The 24,118-nt window shown below is 43.9% G+C and overlaps 2 protein-coding genes across 2 annotated transcripts; both read left to right on the top strand.

Moving 5' to 3' along the window:
- Nucleotides 1–37: 37 nt before the first annotated feature.
- Nucleotides 38–6,495, top strand: LOC311148116 (protein FAM110A-like; the record flags this gene model as incomplete). Its single annotated transcript, XM_084185019.1, has 2 exons — nt 38–171; nt 5,160–6,495. 2 exons carry the CDS (start codon nt 38–40, stop codon nt 6,493–6,495), a joined length of 1,470 nt encoding a protein of 489 aa, XP_084041145.1.
- A 42-nt stretch (nt 6,496–6,537) lies between these two features.
- Nucleotides 6,538–22,693, top strand: LOC311148117 (sodium-dependent lysophosphatidylcholine symporter 1-like; the record flags this gene model as incomplete). The annotated part of the gene is made up of 15 exons (XM_084185020.1): nt 6,538–6,543; nt 15,272–15,391; nt 15,723–15,847; nt 15,959–16,091; nt 16,700–16,778; nt 16,899–17,062; nt 17,447–17,537; nt 17,774–17,895; nt 17,975–18,058; nt 18,330–18,413; nt 18,501–18,613; nt 18,908–19,051; nt 20,772–20,945; nt 21,171–21,268; nt 22,581–22,693. 15 exons carry the CDS (start codon nt 6,538–6,540, stop codon nt 22,691–22,693), a joined length of 1,650 nt encoding a protein of 549 aa, XP_084041146.1.
- Between the last annotated feature and the right edge of the window lie 1,425 nt (nt 22,694–24,118).

Consider the following 24,118-nt stretch of genomic DNA (forward strand, 5'->3'; position numbering starts at 1 on the left):
TCATAGTATTCATTGCCATGGTTATCAACTGGCAGAAATGGAACATAAATCAAAGAAAATAGATGTGGTGGCAGCTGCAGAGAAGTACTTGTATGTACAAGATTTTACAGCAAAGGAGTTACAAGGTGTGTTGAGCAACAGTGTTCCGTCCTCCCAGGCTGCCAGCCTGGGGTAGGCTCAGATAGAGCCAAAGTAGTGGAATAGTGGTGAGGTTTTAATTGGTGTAGGTTTAGTTAGTTAGTTGGCAGGGCACATTGTTTTCTTCTCTTTTCCCCCTCCTTTTTCCCCATCCCTTTTTGTTTCACAAAGTGTAATGAATTCACACTCCATAACAGTAGGCTGACACAGCCCACACAGAAGGTGGCGGCATGCACCTCTAACGTATGTTTGCAGACAGCCATAATACCATAGAAGGAGAAGAAAAAGTAGTAGTCAGGTAGGGGAATGAGAAGGAGGAGCACGTGAGCAATCTGACAAGTTTGGCTGGTCTGTTGCTCCTTTCCATTCTGGCTCTGCAGTAGAATTCTGCAGTTTGTATCGTCTGTGGCGTGCTGAGCTGTGGAGAGAGGCCCAGAGTTCTATTGGGGACCTGTAAGATATTACTTCCATTCTAAAGGTGAGATTTCATTGGAGAGTAACCCCCGAGGAAGTCTGTGTGTGTCCAAGTAACAAACGCCTTCAAACAAACAGGATCAAAGAACTTAAGGACAATCAATCTATAAGCCTTGAGTGTATGCATGTGAGAGATCCTTTCAGTGTTAGGTGTTTTTTCTTCCTAAATGGAAGAAGCTGACACTTGACACTGGGTTGAAGGAGAAGGATCAGGTTTTGTTTTACGTACCACTTTACATACCTCTGTGTGTTCAGTATTACTGTATTCTGAGAAGTTAGCCTAATAAAACAGAATGTACTCTGCCCTCATTGACTAATAAATTGTACTGTGTGTACAGTAGGAGTGTGTGTGGAGGGAGAGGAGGAGCGACATCGAGATGAAGAGATAAGGAACATGCAGGTAAGAGGGTGCAGTGAGACCGCTCTAACATCAGTAGGGGATTGGCATGGTTCTAGGTGGAATGGGAAACATGTTGCTGAGAATGTGTCTGTCAGATACAGAGCGGTTTCTTAAACACTCATTCATAAAGCACAGATTACTGGTTTAACATTCATATCTTTGCACTTTATCTACCAACAGCGCATGACACCACACAATAGGAACATCTTTAGAAGTTAATAATAGGCCTACAATATTAACTTATTCTTCCCCAGAAGTGCCAGATTAATGGAATAGTTTGCCAGACCCAACCCCATTGTACCCAGCTACTCAAGGTAATGTTTGTTGTTGTGGTCACCGATCTTCAATACATTTACTGGTGCAGACCAAAAAATACATGATTTGTGTTCTAAGCAAAACAAATTGATGATAACTACAGTCAACTTTTAGAGGGGTGGATCAAGTGGTATGGTTTCAGAGATACTGAAGACCTCTATCGCAGGGTCTGCAGTCTAGAGCAGTGTTTCCCAACTCCAGTCCTCGAGTACCCCCCCAACAGCACACATTTTTGCTGTAGTCCCAGACAAACTCACCTGATTCAACTCACTGAGGGCTTGATGATTAGTTGTCAAGTTGAATCAGGTGTGCTTGTCCGGGGCTATAACAGAAATATGTGCTGTAGGGTACACTCGAGGACTGGAGTTGGGAAACACTGGTCTAGAGGAAGCCCAGCACGACCCCCTAGCAACTGGGATCTTTATTTAAAGATGACATGCATTGTTCCCCTCTACCAGCTGTTGCTGTGTGTGATAGGCTCTGTCTGAGTATTCTTCCAAACAATAGTTTGTTGACAGCTGTGGAGATGTACAGTGGCTTGCAAAAGTATTCACCCCCCTTGGCATTTTTCCTATTTTGTTGCCATACAACCTGGAATTAAAATTGATTTTTGGGGGGTTTGGATCATTTGATTTACACAACATGCCTACCACTTTGAAGATGCAAAATCTTTTTTGTGAAACAAACAAGAAATAAGACAAAAAACAGAACTTGAGCGTGCATAACTATTCATACCATGCACCATCCATTATTCCTTCAATTCTGACCAGTTTCCCAGTCCCTGCCGATTAAAAACATCCCCACAGCATGATGCTACCACCACCATGCTTCACTGTGGGGATGGTGTCTCGGGGTGATGAGAGGTGTTGGGTTTGCGCCAGACATAGCGTTTTCCTTGATGGCCAAAAAGCTCAAATTTAGTCTCATCTGACCAGAGTACCTTCTTCCATATGTTTGGGGAGTCTCCCACATGCCTTTTGGGAACACCAAACGTTTTTGCTTATTTTTTTCTTGAAGCAATGGCTTTTTTCTGGCCACTGTTCCGTAAATCCCAGCTCTGTGGAGTGTACGGCTTAAAGTGGTCCTATGGACAGATACTCCAATCTCCGCTGTGGAGCTTTGCAGCTCCTTCAGGGTTATCTTTGGTCTCTTTGTTGCCTCTGATTAATGCCCTCCTTGCCTGGTCCGTGAGTTTTGGTGGGCGGCCCTCTCATGGCAGGTTTGTTGTGGTGCCATATTCTTTAAACATTTTTATAATGGATTTAAAGGTGCTCCGTGGGATGTTCAAAGTTTCAGATATTTTTTTATAACCCAACCCTGATCTGTACTTCTCTACAACTTTGTTCCTGACCTGTTTGGAGAGCTCCTTGGTCTTCATGGTGCCGCTTGCTTGGTGGTGCCCCTTGCTTAGTGGTGTTGCAGACTCTGGGGGCTTTCAGAACAGGTGTATACAGTAAAGGAAAAAAGTACTTGATCCCCTGCTGATTTTGTATGTTTGCCCATTGACAAAGACATGATCAGTCTATAATTTTAATGGTAGGTTTATTTGAAAAGTGAGAGACAGAATAACAAAAAAAAAATCCAGAAACACATGTCAAAAATGTTATAAATTGATTTGCATTTTAATGAGGGAAATAAGTATTTGACCCCTCTGCAAAACATGACTTAGTACTTGTTTGCAAAACCCTTGTTGGCAATCAGAGGTCAGACGCTTCTTGTAGTTGGCCACCAGGTTTGCACACATCTCAGGAGGGATTTTGTCCCACTCCTCTTCCCAGATCTTCTCCAAGTCATTAAGGTTTCGAGCCTGACGTTTGGCAACTCGAAACTTCAGCTCCCTCCACAGATTTTCTATGGGATTAAGGTCTGGAGACTGGCTAGGCCACTCCAGGACCTTAATGTGCTTCTTCTTGAGACACTCCTTTGTTGCCTTGGCCATGTGTTTTGGGTCATTGTCATGCTGGAATACCCATCCACGACTCATTTTCATTGCCCTGGCTGAGGGAAGGAGGTTCTCACCCAAGATTTGATGGTACATGGCGCCGTCCAGCGTCCCTTTGATGCGGTGAAGTTGTCCTGTCCCCTTAGCAGAAAAACACCCCCAAAGCATAATGTTTCCATCTCCATGTTTGACGGTGGGGATGGTGTTCTTGGGGTCATAGGCAGCATTCCTCCTCCTCCAAACACGGAGAGTTGCCAAAAGAGCTCAATTTTGGTCTCATCTGACCACAACACTTTCACCCAGTTCTCCTCTGAATCATTCAGATGTTCATTGGCAAACTTCAGACGGGCCTGTATATGTGCTTTCTTGAGCAGGGGGACCTTGCGGGCGCTGCAGGATTTCAGTCCTTCATGGCGTAGTGTGTTACCAATTGTTTTCTTGGTGACTATGGTCCCAGCTGCCTTGAGATCATTGACAAGATCCTCCCGTGTAGTTCTGGGCTGATTCCTCACCGTTCTCATGATCATTGCAACTCCACGAGGTGAGATCTTGCATGGATCCCCAGGCCGAGGGAGATTGACAGTTATTTTGTGTTTCTTCCATTTGCGAATAATCGCACCAACTGTTGTCACCTTCTCACCAAGCTGCTTGGCGATGGTCTTGTAGCCCATTCCAGCCTTGTGTAGGCCTACAATCTTGTTCCTGACATCCTTGGAGAGCTCTTTGGTCTTGGCCATGGTGGAGAGTTTGGAATCGGATTGATTGATTGCTTCTGTGGACAGGTGTCTTTTATACAGGTAAAAAGCTGAGATTAGGAGCACTCCCTTTAAGAGTGTGCTCCTAATCTCAGCTCATTACCTGTATAAAAGACACCTGGGAACCAGAAATCTTTCTGATTGAGAGGGGGTCAAATACTTATTTTCCTAATTAAAATGCAAATCAATTTATAACATTCTTGACGTGTTTTTCTGGATTTTTTTGTTGTTATTCTGTCTCTCACTGTTCAAATAAACCTACCATTAAAATTATAGACTGATCATTTCTTTGTCAGTGGGCAAACATACAAAATCAGCAGGGGATCAAATACTTTTTTCCCTCACTGTATATATACTGAGATCATGTGACAGATCATGTGACACTTAGATTGCACACAGGTGGACTTATTTAACTAATTATGTGACTTCTGAAGGTAATTGGTTGCACCAGATATTATTTAGGGGCTTCGTAGCAAAGGGGGTGAATACATATGCACGCACAACTTTTCCGTTATTTATTTTTTAGAATTTTTTGAAACAAGTTATTTTTTTCATTTCACTTCACCAATTTGGACTATTTTGTGTATGTCCATTACATGAAATCCAAATAAAAATCATTTTAAATTACAGGTTGTAATGCAACAAAATAGGAGAAACGCCAAGGGGGATAAATACTTTTGCAAGGCACTGTATAACATTCTGTGTTGTGATTGGCTGCATCCTGGGGTTTTGTGAGTGCAGTGGGAGGGGCCACTACTGTTGACTTATAATATCCCTGAGTCAACCACAGCACTTTAAAGTGATTTGTGTGAGTTGAAGTATCAGTGCCATAGGGGTAGTTTCTCTGTAGGAGGTCAATGATCTGACAGAGAGGTGCTCCCTCTGTCTTTGAGGTAACTGTATTTATATTGATTGCTTGCCTGTATGCTGTCTCTCTCCTCTTATGGTGTGTAGTTGCTATCTGATGTGATGCTGTTTCTCCTTTTTCTGCTGGACATCCAGGACTTTAGGGCACCAGGGTTCAAGTGACACCCCCATGGGAACTGGAAGAAGACGGAATCATATCAGCCACAAGCAACATCCTGTCAACTTTTAGGGACTTGTGTATAGGGAACAGTATGATCCTGGACTGAAGGCATCTGAAGAAAAGGCTGGATAAAGACAGGAGTCAAGGACAAACAAGCCCACTCGTGCTACCTCCCAACCCCACCTCCAGCATGCCTGTGGAGACCCTCCAGCCTGGCCTAAGACGGCCGGTGGCCGTGAGGGCTGCTGCTGCTGGAATGCCCAACCGCCTTCTCATGCCCAACCGCCTCCTCCTACAACCAAGAACAGCGGCAGCAGCTGAGCCCAGGCAGAGCGCAGTGGAGAGGCTGGCAGCAGACAAGGCTAAATATGTCAAGAGCCAGGTGGCCCTCTCCAAGCAGCAGCCAATCAAAGTGCCTCCGCCTGTCATGCGCAAGCCTCTGATGTCCCCGGCCCCCGCCCTGCGGCCCACCCGTAAGGCCCAACCGCCTCGCCCTAACTACACCCAGCAAGGGAGTTCCCCACTGGACCTGGAGCACCTGAGTAACCTGATCAATGGGGTGGGTGAGGCTGAAATTCCCCCCACCTCCCCTACCACCCCCACCATGGACCCAGTGGAGAGTAGTCAGGCCTCTGACTGCCCCACCACTACCAACTCTCCCTGTCCCTCTCCAGTCTCTGCTGGGTCGGGGGCTGCTGAGAGTATCCAGACCCCCTGTCCTGAGTGGTCCACCCCAGTCAAAGTAAGGGTAAATGCCTCTGGCCCACTAAATCCTACAGAGTCTCCAACTGCAGTGACCATACGTAGAGTGGACGTCATACCCCAACCCCACCACACCATGCCAGTGAGGACGCCCCTTAGAGCACAGCAGCAGCCCATGGCTCTGCATCCACACACCCAGATCCACAACGCTATGTCATCTCTGCGTCTCCACCACCCCCGAACTACCTATACACCAGGCCATGCGTCTCCTAAACCTGTCCCAGCCCCTCCACCACAAAACCACACCCCAAATCCCACCTCCCCGTCTACCCCCATCCAGCTCCCATCCAACCCCCCCATACTCCCGCCCTCCCCGTCGGTCACCCGCCTGTCATCCGGTACCTCCAGGAAACGTCCCTCTCTGACCCGCTCCAAATCAGACATGAGTGACCGTTACTCACGGGCCAGTACTGAGCTGGAGCGCTTCTTCAACCTGTGTGGTTTGGACCCTTCGGAGATGCAGGTGCTGAAGGTGCCGGGCTCAGACGTCGCCTCCCTTGCACAGTTCCGCAGTGCCAGCGCTCCTGGGTCAGAGTGTGCAGGCCAGGAGGGTGAAGAGGAAGGTGGGGCTGCAGAGCCAGCTCCCTATGGCGTCTCAGTAATTGAGAGGAACGCCAGAGTTATCAAGTGGCTTTATGGTATCCGCACATCCAAGGATAGTGCCAGGAGCACCAACCTTTAGGGCCCTGAGAGACTGATGTAAATAGAGGCAGGGGAGAAAAACATGGAGGTACACTTTAAACACAATTCCTGTACAGAGAAAAAAGCAGGAGAACTGTTACCGCCAGTATAAACCAACTAAGGAAAATGAAAGGAAGGGACTGATCTGGACTAATAGTGAAGGAAACTGTCTGTCAATGCAGTTTGATACAGTGTTGGATTTCATTTGTGCACATTTATTTATTGCAAGGTACTTGGTACTAACACCTGTTTCATCCAGCGCAAGGAAGCAGTGTTTGGTGAATGGGGCTTCTATTGATGAGGGTCCTCCGTCCCTCATCTCCCGTCGGTCCTCAAGGAGGCTCAGAAAAGGCTGGATGTCCACAGCTACTCACCTTCCTCCAGCCATTATCATTGGTAGTTCCATGGTGAGGCACATCTTAGTTCCTGGAGCTAAAACTCTGTGCTACCTGGGGGCTACGGTGAAGGATATCACAATATTTATTTTTCTGTCCTCACCTTCCTACAGCCAAGGGCTGCTGCTGTTGTAGTGCATGTGGGATCAAATGATATCAAAAAGGGTAAATCATGGCTAATGAAACAGGATTTTATTGAGCTGATCAACACCCTAAAAGGCTCTGAAAGCAGCCAATTATCTCTGGTCCTGTGCCATCGCTGAGTTGCGGCTGCAAAAGGTTCTGCAGGCTTTTAGCACTTCATATCTGGCTTAAAGTCTACTGCCATTCTGTTGGCATAACTTTTATTGACAATTCTGAAACTTTTTGGAAACAAAAGATGCTCTACAGGGATGATGGACTCCACCCAAACCATCTAGGAGCCTGGACCCTCTCTTCACATTTCAAAGCCGCGTTAAGATATAGACTAAGAGACAGACCATGCCCTGCTCAGGTAATACCTCCCATCCTCTCTAAGCGTTATCGTCATACTGTTGTCTATACTGCCAGGGGTGTTGTCAGTTGTAATCGCGTACCCATTCGTTTGATTTACTCTTAGATCTGCTATTGTTAGATCAAAAGAGGAGCCCACTGTGGTCTGCTCACCCAGTGCTTTTAGTTCAAATGTGAATCCCATAAACTTGAATACCCCCTCGGTTTTCAAATCACGTAGAGGGTTTGGGCTGTTGCACGCCCATGTAAGTCAGTTTATAACATTCCATCATTGGTTCCTCTGAGAGTTCCTCATATTGACATTGGCTGTAGCCTCATGCCCTATGATGCTAAACTTGGAAAAGTAATTCCAATTTCTTCTCCTTCCTCTATTTCTAATAGGGATAGACCAAATAGTCTAGTTCTATGCAATCTTATAGCCAAACCAACTAAATCAATATCAACCATCAGACAGGGTCCGCAACCGCCTATTGAACATACAGTAGCTTGATTTGAGTTGGAATTTCCATGTGACTTAAGAAATCGTAAAGGACTTGGGTTGATGAATCTGAACATCAGGAGCTTACTTCCTGAACTGGAGTTAATTCAGATCTGGGCTATGCAGACAAATCCGGACATTCTGGTATTGACTGGAACTTGGATCTTTGGGGACATTCTGGACTCTGATATTAATATTGAGGGTTATCATGTGTTCAGAGCTGACAGACATGGTAGAGGTGGTGGAGTGTCCATTTTTATTTAAAAAACATTCTCTCTTTACTGAAATCCATTTCCCTTGACATAAAAGAGATGATGCTTGGTTCAAGGCCAGGAACACAAGCTTAGGCCCAGACTGGCAAGCTTTTAAGCAATTGAGGAACCATTGTGTAAAAAAAACAATCTGAAAGGCTAAATCTGATTATTATGTAACCACTCTCTGATTGCAATGGGAACCTGGCTAAATTCTGGAAAACTGTCAAATCCTTAAAGGGTTCTACTTCCTCCTCTCTGCCACAACAAATTAATTCAGACACTAGCCTCATTACGGAAAAAAAATGCCATCATTGATACATTTATTCACCATTTTATTTCAGTGGGCTATCTCTGAAAGAACTTCTAAGCCTATTCACAATGATATTGGGCTGGATGCTGATAGGGGAAACTTGCTGAATGATCAGAGAAATAGTCAAAGCTTTTCATTTAGGCTATTTACAGAAAAATAAGTCCTGGATGGTTTGCTAGCCATAGACAACAAGAAATCCACAATGATGTGCAGCGCCCATCATTGTTGGCTCAATAACCCACATTTTTTATTTAACATTGTTATTGGGAAATATTCCAAAATTATGGAAATCAGCTCTTGTGCTGCCACTCCATAAGGGCGGGGATAGTAGTGATATTAATAGTTAATCGCCCCATTTCAAGGCATCCTTGTCTAGCTACGATTCTCGAATCCTTGGTAAATGTACAACTTTGCTCTTTTCTATCTGAGAAATATATTTGGAATGTAAACCAATCAGGATATAGGCCTGGCCATAGCACTATTACAGCAACCACTTTAGTTGTTAATGATCTTGTCAATACTTTAGACACTAAAATGAAATGTGCGCTTTGTTTGTGGACCTGTCCAAAGCTTTTGATACTGTTGATCATGCTATTTATTTGAATAAGTTGTCCTCGATAGGCCTGAGCTCTGACGCCTGTTCATGGTTTCATGATTCTTTTAGTGGAAGAACTCAGGCCATCATGATTGATTGGGGTTAAGGGAATTTCTTGAAGTGCATTTTTGGGACCTGTTCTCTAAACTATTTATATAAACACCATTGGTCAATCTGTTAAAAATGTGTAAACTTCATCTATATGCGGATGATACTATTATGTATGCTATTGCCCCGACTGTTGATCTGGCTGTGTCAAAACTACAGTCAGATTTTATAGCTATGCAGGAATCCCTTGCTGATTTAAAACTTGTGCTTGGTACGGGCAAAACTAAATTCATGTTGTTTTTAAACTCTCGTAAGAATGTTTCAGATGAATTACATGTTCACTCATTAGATGGTTCTCCAATCAAACGTGTTCCCGCACATAAATACTTAGGCATTTGGATTGATATGGGTTGGACATTTAAAAAACATATAGATGAGCTGGTTAAGAAGCAAACATTTTTTATTGACTTTCTCTACAGTAACAGATCGTGGCTTTCTCTAAGCAGTAGGAAGCAGATGATCTGTTCTTGATTATGGTGATATTATTTATCAAAGTGCAGCTGCTACTACTCTTAAACCTTTGGATGCAATCTCCCATAATGCCCTTCGTTTTGTTAACAGGCGACCGTTTTGATATTCATCACTGTATCAAAAGGTTGGCTGGACTTCGCTAAAGACCTGGCCCAACTTCATAAAGGCCCAACTTCATAAACTTCCACCTTATCAAACATTTCTGTTAAAGTATAGACATCTGATTTGCCTAATCCGTTCACAGGATTGGTTAACTCTTGAGGTTCCTAGAGTCTCCACCGAGCTAGGTAAATCTGCTTTTAGTTTTAATGCACCATAATGCTGGAACAAAATTCAAAATACATTTAATCTTGATGTTCTGGTGCCGTTAAGTCAATTTAAAGTATTGATTGGGGATTTATTTGTGGAGGAATGTAACTGTTTTTCTGAGTGATTTGTGATGTTTTATTTGTGCTCACCATGAGAGTAGGTGTGTCCAAACAAATGTTTTCTTTATTTTTACTATTTTCTACTTTGTAGAATAATAGTGAAGACATCAAAACTATGAAATAACACATATGGAATCATATATTAACCTAAAAAGTGTTAAACAAATCTAAATATTTTAGATTCTTCAAAGTAGCCACCATTTGCCTTGATGACAGCTTTGAACACTCTTGGCATTCTCTCAACCAGCTTAATGAGGAATGCTTTTTCATCAGTCTTGAAGTAGTTCCCACATATGCTGAGCACTTGTTGGCTGCTTTTCCTTCACTCTGCGGTCTAACTCATCCCAAACCATCTCAATTGGGTTGAGGTCGGGTGATTGTGGAGGCCAGGTCATCTGATGCAGCACTCCATCACTCTCCTTGGTCAAATAGCCCTTACACAGCCTGGAGGTGTGTTTTGGGTCATTGTCCTGTTGAAAAACAAATGATAGTCCCACTAAGCGCAAACCAGTAGAGATGGCGTATTGCTGCAGAATGTGGTAGCCATGATGGTTAAGTGTGCCTTTTTGAATTCTAAATAAATCACTGACAGTGTCACCAGCAAAGCACCATCACATCACCACCTCCATGCTTCACAGTGGGAACCACACATGCGGAGATCATCCGTTCACCTACTCTGCGTCTCACAAAGACACGGCGGTTGGAACCAAAAATCTCACATTAGGACTCATCAGACCAAAGGACCGATTTCCGCCGGTCTAATGTCCATTGCTCGTGTTTCTTGGCCCAAGCAAGTCTCTTCTTATTATTGGTGTCCTTTAGCAGCAATTCCACCATGAAGCCTGATTCACGCAGTCTCCTCTGAACAGTTGATGTTGACGTGTCTGTTACTTGAACTCTGAAGCATTTACAGTGGGGGAAAAAAGTATTTAGTCAGCCACCAATTGTGCAAGTTCTCCCACTTAAAAAAGATGAGAGAGGCCTGTAATTTTCATCATAGGTACACGTCAACTATGACAGATGAATTGAGATTTTTTTTCTCCAGAAAATCACATTGTAGGATTTTTTATGAATTTATTTGCAAATTATGGTGGAAAATAAGTATTTGGTCACCTACAAACAAGCAAGATTTCTGGCTCTCACAGACCTGTAACTTCTTCTTTAAGGGGCTCCTCTGTCCTCCACACGTTACCTGTATTAATGGCACCTGTTTGAACTTGTTATCAGTATAAAAGACACCTGTCCACAACCTCAAACAGTCACACTCCAAACTCCACTATGGCCAAGACCAAAGAGCTGTCAAAGGACACCAGAAACAAAATTGTAGACCTGCACCAGGCTGGGAAGACTGAATCTGCAATAGGTAAGCAGCTTGGTTTGAAGAAATCAACTGTGGGAGCAATTATTAGGAAATGGAAGACATACAAGACCACTGATAATCTCCCTCGATCTGGGGCTCCACGCAAGATCTCACCCCGTGGGGTCAAAATGATCACAAGAACGGTGAGCAAAAATGTGCATGTGTCTGTTTCTGACCGTTTGAGCAGACTCCATGAGGGTGGTATGAGGGCCCGACGTCCACAGGTGGGGGTTGTGCTTACAGCCCAACACCGTGCAGGACGCTTGGCATTTGCCAGAGAACACCAAGATTGGCAAATTCGCCACTGGCGCCCTGTGCTCTTCACAGATGAAAGCAGGTTCACACTGAGCACATGTGACAGACGTGACAGAGTCTGGAGACGCCGTGGAGAACGTTCTGCTGCCTGCAACATCCTCCAGCATGACCGGTTTGGCGGTGGGTCAGTCATGGTGTGGGGTGGCATTTCTTTGGGGGGCCGCACAGCCCTCCATGTGCTCGCCAGAGGTAGCCTGACTGCCATTAGGTACCGAGATGAGATCCTCAGACCCCTTGTGAGACCATATGCTGGTGCGGTTGGCCCTGGGTTCCTCCTAATGCAAGACAATGCTAGACCTCATGTGGCTGGAGTGTGTCAGCAGTTCCTGCAAGAGGAAGGCATTGATGCTATGGACTGCCCGTTCCCCAGACCTGAATCCAATTGAGCACATCTGGGACATCATGTCTCGCTCCATCCAACGCCACGTTGCACCACAGACTGTCCAGGAGTTGGCGGATGCTTTAGTCCAGGTCTGGGAGGAGATCCCTCAGGAGACCATCCGCCACCTCATCAGGAGCATGCCCAGGCATTGTAGGGAGGTCATACAGGCACGTGGAGGCCACACACACTACTGAGCCTCATTTTGACTTGTTTTAAGGACATTACATCAAAGTTGGATCAGCCTGTAGTGTGGTTTTCCACTTTAATTTTGAGTGTGACTCCAAATCCAGACCTCCATGGGTTGATAAATTTGATTTCCATTGATAATTTGTGTGTGATTTTGTTGTCAGCACATTCAACTATGTAAAGAAAAAAGTATTTAATAAGATTATTTCATTCATTCAGATCTAGGATGTGTTATTTTAGTGTTCCCTTCATTTTTTTGAGCAGTGTGTGTGTGTGTGTGTGTGTGTGTGTGTGTGTGTGTGTGTGTGTGTGTGTGTGTGTGTGTATGTATGTATGTATGTATGTGTATATATATATATATATATACACACACACACACAGTGGGAAAAAAAAGTATTTAGTCAGCCACCAATTATGCAAGTTCTCCCACTTAAAAAGATGAGAGAGGCCTGTAATTTTCATCATAGGTACACGTCAACTATGACAGACAAATTGAGGAAAAAAAATCCAGAAAATCACATTGTAGGATTTTTTATGAATTTATTTGCAAATTATGGTGGAAAATAAGTATTTGGTCACCTACAAACAAGCAAGATTTCTGGCTCTCACAGACCTGTAACTTCTTCTTTAAGAGGCTCCTCTGTCCTCCACTCGTTACCTGTATTAATGGCACCTGTTTGAACTTGTTATCAGTATAAAAGACACCTGTCCACAACCTCAAACAGTCACACTCCAAACTCCACTATGGCCAAGACCAAAGAGCTGTCAAAGGACACCAGAAACAAAATTGTAGACCTGCACCAGGCTGGGAAGACTGAATCTGCAATAGGTGAGCAGCTTGTTTCGAATAAATCAACTGTGGGAGCAATTATTAGGAAATGGAAGACATACAAGACCACTGATAATCTCCCTCGATCTGGGGCTCCACGCAAGATCTCACCCCGTGGGGTCAAAATGATCACAAGAACGGTGAGCAAAAATCCCAGAACCACACGGGGGGACCTAGTGAATGACCTGCAGAGAGCTGGGACCAAAGTAACAAAGCCTACCATCAGTAACACACTACGCCGCCAGGGACTCAAATCCTGCAGTGCCAGACGTGTCCCCCTGCTTAAGCCAGTACATGTCCAGGCCCGTCTGAAGTTTGCTAGAGTGCATTTGGATGATCCAGAAGAGGATTGGGAGAATGTCATATGGTCAGATGAAACCAAAATATAACTTTTTGGTAAAAACTCAACTCGTCGTGTTTGGAGGACAAAGAATGCTGAGTTGCATCCAAAGAACACCATACCTACTGTGAAGCATGGGGGTGGAAACATCATGCTTTGGGGCTGTTTTTCTGCAAAGGGACCAGGACGACTGATCCGTGTAAAGGAAAGAATGAATGGGGCCATGTATCGTGAGATTTTGAGTGCAAACCTCCTTCCATCAGCAAGGGCATTGAAGATGAAACGTGGCTGGGTCTGTCAACATGACAATGATCCCAAACACACCGCCCGGGCAACGAAGGAGTGGCTTCGTAAGAAGCATTTCAAGGTCCTGGAGTGGCCTAGCCAGTCTCCAGATCTCAACCCCATAGAAAATCTTTGGAGGGAGTTGAAAGTCCGTGTTGTCCAGCGACAGCCCCAAAACATCACTGCTCTAGAGGAGATCTGCATGGAGGAATGGGCCAAAATACCAGCAACAGTGTGTGAAAACCTTGTGAAGACTTACAGAAAACGTTTGACCTGTGTCATTGCCAACAAAGGGTATATAACAAAGTATTGAGAAACTTTTGTTATTGACCAAATACTTATTTTCCACCATAATTTGCTAATCAATTCATTAAAAATCCTACAATGTGATTTTCTGGATTTTTTTTTCTCATTTTGTCTGTCATAGTTGACGTGTACCTATGATGAAAATTACAGGCCTCTCTCATCTTTTTAAGTGGGAGAACTTGCACAATTGGTGGCTGACTAAATACTTTTTTCCCCCACTGTATATATATATATATACCTACAGAGGTCCTAAAATTCCAAATCAAATTGCAAAATGATACATTTTATTACCATCTTAAAACAATTTAATATGTTTAGTAGATATTGCGATCTAAAGGCTTAGACTTACAGGGGCTTTAACACCTGTTTGTGTTAAAACAATGTAGTACTTTAATAGGTGGGTTGAAATAGACCTCGACAGGAGTTTCTCACTTTCAAAGGGCCAGAGTTGTTTGGTGGGATTCCAATGTCACAAAGGATTAAGAGGTGTGCACACACAGCACAAATGTGTGTGCATGTGTCCATTGTTACCAGATACTAGTAGTTTGTTTGTTCTCATGTCAGAAGCAGAGAAACATGTTGAAGTTGTAGGACAGAGCTTTACCCTGTCGAGGAGGCAAATTGTGATCTGGAGTGGACTGTAACCACGGGAGACACCTAATTCCAAAGGATGAGCTGCTTCCAGACTTTGACAGATCAACTACAGACCTTGAGGAGTCATTTACCCCCCCATACCATTGAACGGCAAGATGGAAACACATGCAAGGACAGTCATCAATGCAAGACCACTGTAAGCTTTAAAAGTTTGAATTTCTTCAATATAACATTTACGTCATTTAGCAGACGCTCTTATCCAGAGTGACTTACAAATTGGTCCATTCAATTTATGATAGCCAGTGGGACAACCACTTTTTTTTTCATCTTTTTTTTGGTGGGGGAGGGGGGAGTAGAAGGATTACTTTTATACTATTCCAGGTATTCCTTAAAGAGGTAGGGTTTCAAGTGTCACTATTAACAACCTTTTATTGTGCTTAGTAAACCAAATCAGGGTATGTTTTCCACTAATAAAGCTGTGGAATAGGACAGGGAAACATGAGGTCCTGAAAGCTTTAAAAGTTTGAATTAATTAAATATAACACTGTTAACAACCTAACAATCTCTCGCTCTCTCTTTCTCTCTCTCGCTCTCAAGCATGTCTGATCAATTTGTGTGTGTGTCTTTGTAATATATCCGATCACTGTAGCGTCCGGCAGGGATTCCTCTGTCCAGGAAGCTGTGCTATGCCGTGGGAGGTGTGCCATATCAGATTACTACGGTTGCCATGGGCTTCTCCTTACAGATTTTCCTGCTAGATGTTGTACAGGTCAGTAATGTTACTCATTGTCTGTCTGTCTGTCTGTCTGTCTGTCTGTGTACAGTCCACTGTCTCATGTCTGTCTGTGTAACCTCTCTAGGCTGGAGTCTCTGTCTCTATCAAATCAATCAAATGTATTTATAAAACCATTTTTACATCAGCAGATGTCACAAAGTGCTTATACAGAAACCCATCATAAAACCCCAAACTGCAAGCAATGCAGATGTAGAAGCACGCTGGCTAGGAAAAACTCCCTAAAAGGCAGGAACCTACGTAGAAACCTAGAAGAACCAGGCTCTGAAGGGTGTCTGAGTCCTGTCTGTCCCTGGCTCTTTTGCAGATCGAGGCCTTCTATGTTTCTCTGATCCTGTTTGTGAGTCGGGCCTGGGATGCTGTAACGGACCCACTGGTGGGGTACTTGGTGAGCCGCAGTAGCTTGACACCCATTGGCAAACTCATGCCATGGTCAGTGGATCTCAACAATGCCTCTTCCATTTTGATATTGATTTTGGCCAGTGCAATCCATTCTTGCTGTCCTTCTCAGAGCATCCCTTTCTGTATTTTTGTGTTTTTCAGGGTGGTTCTCGCCATGCCTTTTGGGGTCCTCTCCTATGTCCTGCTGTGGTTCATGCCCCAAGGCTCCATGTCTCAAGCCTTCAGTGTTCCCTGGTACCTCACAGCAAGCTGCCTGTTTGAGACTCTCATGACTGTAAGATCTACGATCTCATCCACTGGATGAGACATTTCAGCCTGTTAACATCAAGGCTGTTCTACTCTTTCTTCACATACAGTATGACCACTCAGCCCCATCTCCAAGTCTTAATCATCTAGTCTACATCCTCAACCCTTGCTTGCCTTGCTCCATTTCTATAATAATAATAATAATAATAATAATAATAATAATAATAATAATAAATGCCATTTAGCAGACACTTATCCAAAGCGACTTAGTCATGTGTGCATACATTTTTCACGCATGAGTGGTCCCGGGAATCGAGCCCACTATTCTGGTGTTGCAAGAGCCATGCTCTACCAACTGAGCTACAGAGGACCACTTACTGTATCATAATTACTACTGTATGTATCCCAAACAAATCACTTAGCTGCTTTCTGTAGTCTGATCTCTGCAGTGTTATCATTGCTGCCTCTTGATAATGACCACTTTCCTTTAGGGCATCACTATGGTTACTGTGTGCCATACTCTTCCTGTGTCAGTGTGACCATGGTTACAAGGTGCAATTATTGACTCACAGTACAGTATCACATACCCCTTTTTTTTGCACCGTCACCATGGTTTCTGTCTCTTTCTCCTGACAGTGTTTTAATGTGCCTTACCTTTCGCTGAGCATGTTTTTGGGTGGAGACCAGAGAGATAGAGACTCTGCCACAGCCTACAGTAAGAGCTTGACATCCACTCTCTGGCAATTTTTTTAAAATCTTGTAATGATGAATGGCATACAGTAAAAATGGATAAAATCATACATTCTCTCTCTCTCTCTCTCTCTCTCTCTCTCAGGGATGAGTGTGGAAATGCTGGCGATGCTGGTGGCCTCAGTGATTCAGGGTCAGGTTGTGGCTGTATATAACACAGAGAGGGCTGGGGCCTGTCAACAGCTGGACCAGATCCAGGAGCTGCCTCACAACACCCCTGCGCCACAGGCAGATACACTACAGGCCACGGTACTACCACTATGCGTCACACAGCAGGGCTTGGTGCGAGTAACTACTCTCCAGTCACAATCACTAACCCAGCACTGACACACACACTGATGAACATAACACTCCTCTACTATGTTAGTTTAGCAGCATTTCTTTGTCAGTGGAAGTGAACTTACCTAGTCCCAGGGATATCATATTACACAGTAATTAACTGTTCTTAGCGTGTGTGTGCATGCTCATGTATGCGTGTGTACTTGCGTCCGTGTGTCTTTGCATTTCAAGTATGTGCGTTTGTCTTGTTTGTTTACCCATAGGCCTAAGTGGTTTTTTATGTATATGCATACATGTGAATCATTTGTTTGTGTAGCTTTGCTTACCTGTGAGGTTTTGTGTATCTCTCCCTAGCGTAAGGCTTTCCTGACCTCAGCGCTGGTCATAGGCGGGCTGTTCTTCCTCTGCTGCCTGGTCCTCTTCCTGGGGGTGAAAGAGCAGCATGGTGAGTCAAGGGTCAGAACACTAGAGTTGGGGTCAGTTTAGAACTGCCAGAGCAAAGCACAGGGGAGGTCAAGGTTCAGTAGAATGTGTTCAAGAGTCTAGTTCTGGGAGGTGGGCTAAATGATGTGCTTGGAACTAAAGTTTTGCAGAAGTCACTTTTGACATAAATCACAGTAACTATTTTTTGAATTTATTTTTTCTACAACACCAAATACCTCTCTCTGATTTTCTCTCCAGCTCCCCTCTATAGTCCGGCTAGAGTGCGTCTGTCCTATCTCACCACACTAAAGATGCTTGTGTGCCACATTCCTTACCAACGACTGGTCCTTGGCCTCCTCTTTGCTGCACTTGCCTTCCAGGTAAATCCTTGCCTGGACTGCATCCAAATAGATCAACTTATACATCTTGAACCCGCTAATGCACATTTGTCCCTTTTAGATGTCTTTGGGGAATTTTGCACTGTTCTGTACCCATGTAGCTGGGCTTGGGGCCCAGTTCCAACACCTTCTCCTGGCTCTGCTGGTAAGACAGTTCTGTTCAGTTCTGTCGACCTCACACATACTCGTATCACACACCCCACACCCTCTGATTGGCCCAATACACACACAGATGACAGAACACAATTGTTATCTAATCCGGCATATCATACTCTTTATGATGTGATATATTTATGTGTAACTGGTATTCGTCTCTGGAAGCTAACCGCTTGTCATTTCCTTATTAAAGGGAAAACTACAGCCACAATACATTCTCTTGTTTTTGTTTTATATAGTCTGTTTCTTCGTCCTAACAGATTGCAGCCACTATAGCTGTTCCACTGTGGCAGGCAATCCTGGTACGAGTTGGGAAAAAGACCACACTTTTCATCGGCCTATTTGTGAGCACAACATTGTTTGTCCCTTTATGACAATGTTTATGCTGAAATACTTACTGTGTGTGTGAAATGTTTTTGTATTTTTTATAGCTCTTCATCCCAGCTGTAACAATCATAGCTTGTGTACCCAGTAACCTGCCGGTCTTTGTGACCATGTGTGTGATGTTAGGATTCAGCTTGGCAACAATGTTCCTGCTGCCTTGGTGAGTCAGCGTACTCTGGCTCAGGGCCATGTCTCCTCTCTGTACTGCACTCTGCTCCAGTTCTGTCTCTGCCACTTTTAATGACTCTAAACACACACACACACACACAATGCTAACATTCATAACCCCCCATGACAGCCTGTCAAGTGTTGAATATTCTTATATGCTGATTTGACACTCGGCCAGTTCACTAATATAAACTGTTTTACACTTCAATCGATTCACTCAGACAGTGTTTGGTGCATAATCTGTGTGTGGTCTGATTTGCAAGGCAGTCTCTTATTATTCATGTAGGTCCATGCTCCCGGACGTGGTAGATGACTTTGCCTTGAGAAACCCCTGCTGCAAGGACCTGGAGCCCCTGTTTTTCTCCTGCTATGCCTTCTGCAGTAAGCTGGGGGGAGGCCTGTCTGTTGGAATCTCAACCATGACATTACAGTGAGTCATTCATCCACCTACTCCTTCTCTCCCTCACCCCTTTTCTCCCCCTCATTATGTAAAATATAATTTCATTATTACAGTGCATTAGGAAAGTATTTTCCACATTTTGTTACGTTACAGCCTTATTCTAAAATTGATTAAATATACAAATGTCCTCATCAATCTACACACAGTACCCCATAATGACAAAGCGAAAACAGGTTTTTGGAAATGTTTGCACATTTATTAAAAATAAAAAAACATGCCTTATTTACATAAGTATTCAGACCCTTTGCTATAAGACTCAAAATTGAGCTCCGGTGCATCCTGTTTCCATTGATCATCCTTGAGATGTTTCTACAACTAGATTGGAGTCCAAATGTGGTAAATTCAATTGGTTGGACATGATTTGGAAAGGCACACACGTCTATATAAGGTCCCACAGTTGACAGTGCATGTCAGAGCAAAAACCAAGCCATGAGGTCGAAGGAATTATCCGTAGAGCTCCGAGACAGGATTGTGTCGAGGCACAGATCTGGGGAAGGGTACCAAAAAATTTCTGCAGCATTTAAGGTCCCCAAGAACACAGTGGCCTCCATCATTCTTAAATGGAAGAAGTTTGGAACCACCAAGACTCTTCCTAGAGCTGGCTGCCCGGCCAAACTGAACAATCGGGGGAGAAGGGCCTTAGTCATGGAGGTGACCAAGAACCCAATGGTCACTCTGACAAAGCTCCAGAGTTCCTCTGTGGAGATGGGACAACCTTCCAGAAGGACAACCATCTCCGCAGCACTTCACCAATCAGGCCTTTAGGGTAGAGTGGCCAGATGGAAGCCACTCCTCAATAAAAGGCATGACAGCCCACATGGAGTTTGCCAAAAGGCACCTAAAGAACTCTCAGACCATGAGAAACAAGATTCTCTGGTCTGATGAAACCAAGATTGAACTCTTTGGCCTGAATGCCAAGCGTCACGTCTGGAGGAAACCTGGCACCATCCCTACGGTGAAGCATGGTGGTGGCAGCATCATGCTGTGGGGATGTTTTTCAGCGACAGGGACTGGGAGACTAGTCAAGATCGAGAGAAAGATGAACGGCGCAAAGTACAAAGAGATCCTTGATGAAAACCTGCTCCAGAGCGACCTCAGACTGGGGCGAAGGTTCACCTTCCAACAGGACAACGACCCTGAGCACACAGCCAAGACAATGCAGGAGTGGCTTCGGGACAAGTCTCTGAATGTCCTTGAATGACCCAGCTCGGACTTGAACCTGATCGAACATCTCTGGAGAGACCTGAAAATAGCTGTGCAGCGACACTCCCCATCCAACCTGATGGAGCTTGAGAGGATCTGCAGAGAAGAATGGGAGAAACTCCCCAAATACAGGTGTGCCAAGCTTGTAGCGTCATACCCAAGAAGACTCAAGGCTGTAATCGCTGCCAAAGTTGCTTCAACAAAGTACTGAGTAAAGGGTCTGAATACTTATGTGAATGTGATGTTTCCGTTTTTTATTTTTAAGAAATTTGCAAACATTTCAAATCTGTTTTTGCTTTGTCATTATGGGGAATTGTGTGTAGATTGAGGGAAAAAATACAATTTCATCCATTTTAGAATAAGGCTGTAACGTAACAATGTGGAGTGAAGGGGTCTGAATACTTTCCGAATGCACTGTATATGTTTCGATCACCATATTATTTCTATGTATTTATGTTGTGTGTTTGTATGCTTGTTTGTACTGCAGCTTTGTGGGGTATCGTGCAGGTGCCTGTAGCCATAGTGAGGACGTGGTGACTGCTCTTATTGTGCTTTTTGCCCCTGTGCCCATCACCCTGCTGCTGGTGGGGCTGGTCTTCTTCCACCTGTACCCCATCAATGAGGATCGACGCCTCCAGCTCCAGAGAGAGCGAGGAAGAGTGTGAGTCATTCACACTCCTAATAGGCTGCCTTAGTGCTCCTACTCTGACAATAGCTTCCTCTCTAAATCCAACATACTGCATCACAACTTCCCTTACACATTCCTGAGTTTATGATTCTCAAACATCCTGCCCCACTCTTTTGACGTTTTGTATGTGCATGACGATGAATATGAATATGTGTAGCCCTAGGCAACTAACTGTTTTCTTGTTTTCCCTCTATTCAGTGTTGAAGCCATACATTCAACTGATATAGAAGAGGAGATAGGATCACACATTCATCAGTCAAGACACCAACCACATGAGTCCAGTCTGAAGTCAAGTGGCGAGTCACAGCCAACTAAGTCCAGTTGTATTTCAAACAAGTCTACCTTGAAAAGTCACAACCTCAGAGGCTCCAAAAAGTTAAATAACCAATCAAACAAATCTGCTCATCACAATCCACTGGAGGTCAGGCCTGATTTGAATTCCCATTCACAAGAATCTAAGCCCAACTCAGATCACCTTCCATGGAATTCTAGGCCAAATTCTAATCACTGCTCACATAAATCTGATCATAGGATGTCTAACAAGTCTGAAGGAAAATTTAAAATTACATGGGTCTAAAAAATAAAAATAAATAAACCTATCATTAAAATTATAGACTGATCATTTCTTTGTCAGTGGGCAAACGTACAAAATCAGCAGGGGATCAAATAGTTTTTTCCCTCACTGTATAAGGTCCCACAGTTGACAGTGCATGTCAGAGCCAAAACCATCTCTGCAGCACTCCACCAATTGGGCCTTCATGGTAGTGACCAGAATACTTTCTGAAGGCACTGTATGTGTGGGAATACTTGGGACAGATTTCCTACATTTAAAATAAATTTTAACTGATTTTCTGATGATTGTACAGTCTTATGTCCAATAACGATGTATTTTTATATAATAATACTTTTCTGAGGGGCCAAATAAAGTCACCAGTGGGCCGAATATCTTCTTTATGTTTCTTGTAGGACTGTGTTCACCCGGGATGAAGAAATACAAATCAAATATTTGGTGATTTCTGTTAAGAAAAAAAGCTACAAATGTCAATAAATACTACATTAGAAAATGTGAATATGTAAAACATAAAATAATAATCATACACTTTCAAGATAGGCGTAGACCTGCTAGATCATCTGACTAGCTAGGTTTCTGTCCAATTGGCGACAGATTTTCATGCGAATACTCTAGAATCTGTATAAAGAAAATGTGCATTTTCCCAACAAGGTGGGAAGAGCTTTTGAAAGGCTGATTCTCCCCCAGCTGCAAAAGGAGGTATGCTCTTAAACAGACCCACTCCAGTTTGCTTGCAAGCGGCACAGGGGTGTTGATGCAGTTCTGTCCCTACTGCACTGTGCCTACACCCACCTGGGGAAGCCCAAGGTATAAGTCAGGATGGTATCTTTGGATTTCTCTAGTGCATTTAATACAGTGCAGCCTCACTTAATGGGTCAAAAGCTCCAGAACATGAATGTCAATCCACATCTGATTATCTGGGTCCTCTCCTTCCTGACAAATAGAGAACAGTTGGTCAGATTCAATGGTCATTGCAGCTCGTCCAGAATCATCTCTACAGGCTCCAATCTCGCCTGTTTTATTCAACCTGTAAACAGACGACTGTAGGAGCTCAGACCCAGAGATGATGTTCATGAAGTACTCGGATGACACCGTAATCATGGACACAGCAGGCAACTCGGGGAAACTCCAGGCTTTCACTGTGGTGTAGCCAGAACTACCTGCACCTCAATGCAACCAAAACCAAAGACCTGGTCATTGACTTCAGAAGAGACCAACCTAGCATCCAAGCGCTGGACATTAACAGACAGATCATTGAGCGAATGGAGGACTACAAATACCAAGGAACCAGCATTGACAACAAGCTCTCCTTCAAAAGAAACATTGAACACATTCACTCAAAATGTCAACGCATGTTCTTTCTACAGAAATTGATGAAGTTTAATGTACACCAATTCCCCAAGCATTTTATATATGCTTTATAGAATCCATCTTAGGCTTTAATATTGTGGGGTGGTTTGGTGCTCTAGGGAACACAAGTCAGAACCCATTGAACAGGGTAATAAGAATCAGTAGGAAGGTAATCGGAGCAAGTCAGGAACCTCTCAGTGACATTTACAAAAAACAAGTGAGGAAGAAGGGGGGAACAAATAGCATTTGAACCACACACACACACACACACACACACACACACACACACACACACACACACACACACACACACACACACACACACACTGATAGACCAATATAGCCACCTACCCTCCGGGCGCGGGTATAGAGCTTTCCCATTAAAATCTAAGAGTTTGTGCCAACATCCATCAAACTCATTAACTCTGTTTTTATTTGTGTGTGTATATACAGTGGGGAAAAAAAGTATTTAGTCAGCCACCAATTGTGCAAGTTCTCCCACTTAAAAAGATGAGAGAGGCCTGTAATTTTCATCATAGGTACACGTCAACTATGACAGACGAATTGAGAATTTTTTTCTCCAGAAAATCACATTGTAGGATTTTTTATGAATTTATTTGCAAATTATGGTGGAAAATAAGTATTTGGTCACCTACAAACAAGCAAGATTTCTGGCTCTCACAGACCTGTAACTTCTTCTTTAAGAGGCTCCTCTGTCCTCCATTCGTTACCTGTATTAATGGCACCTGTTTGAACTTGTTATCAGTATAAAAGACACCTGTCCACAACCTCAAACAGTCACACTCCAAACTCCACTATGGCCAAGACCAAAGAGCTGTCAAAGGACACCAGAAACAAAATTGTAGACCTGCACCAGGCTGGGAAGACTGAATCTGCAATAGGTAAGCAGCTTGGTTTGAAGAAATCAACTGTGGGAGCAATTATTAGGAAATGGAAGACATACAAGACCACTGATAATCTCCCTCGATCTGGGGCTCCACGCAAGATCTCACCCCGTGGGGTCAAAATGATCACAAGAACGGTGAGCAAAAATCCCAGAACCACACGGGGGGACCTAGTGAATGACCTGCAGAGAGCTGGGACCAAAGTAACAAAGCCTACCATCAGTAACACACTACGCCGCCAGGGACTCAAATCCTGCAGTGCCAGACGTGTCCCCCTGCTTAAGCCAGTACATGTCCAGGCCCGTCTGAAGTTTGCTAGA

Source organism: Coregonus lavaretus, assembly GCF_964263955.1.
Source record: "Coregonus lavaretus genome assembly, chromosome: 20".
In the NCBI taxonomy this organism is placed as follows: domain Eukaryota; kingdom Metazoa; phylum Chordata; class Actinopteri; order Salmoniformes; family Salmonidae; genus Coregonus; species Coregonus lavaretus.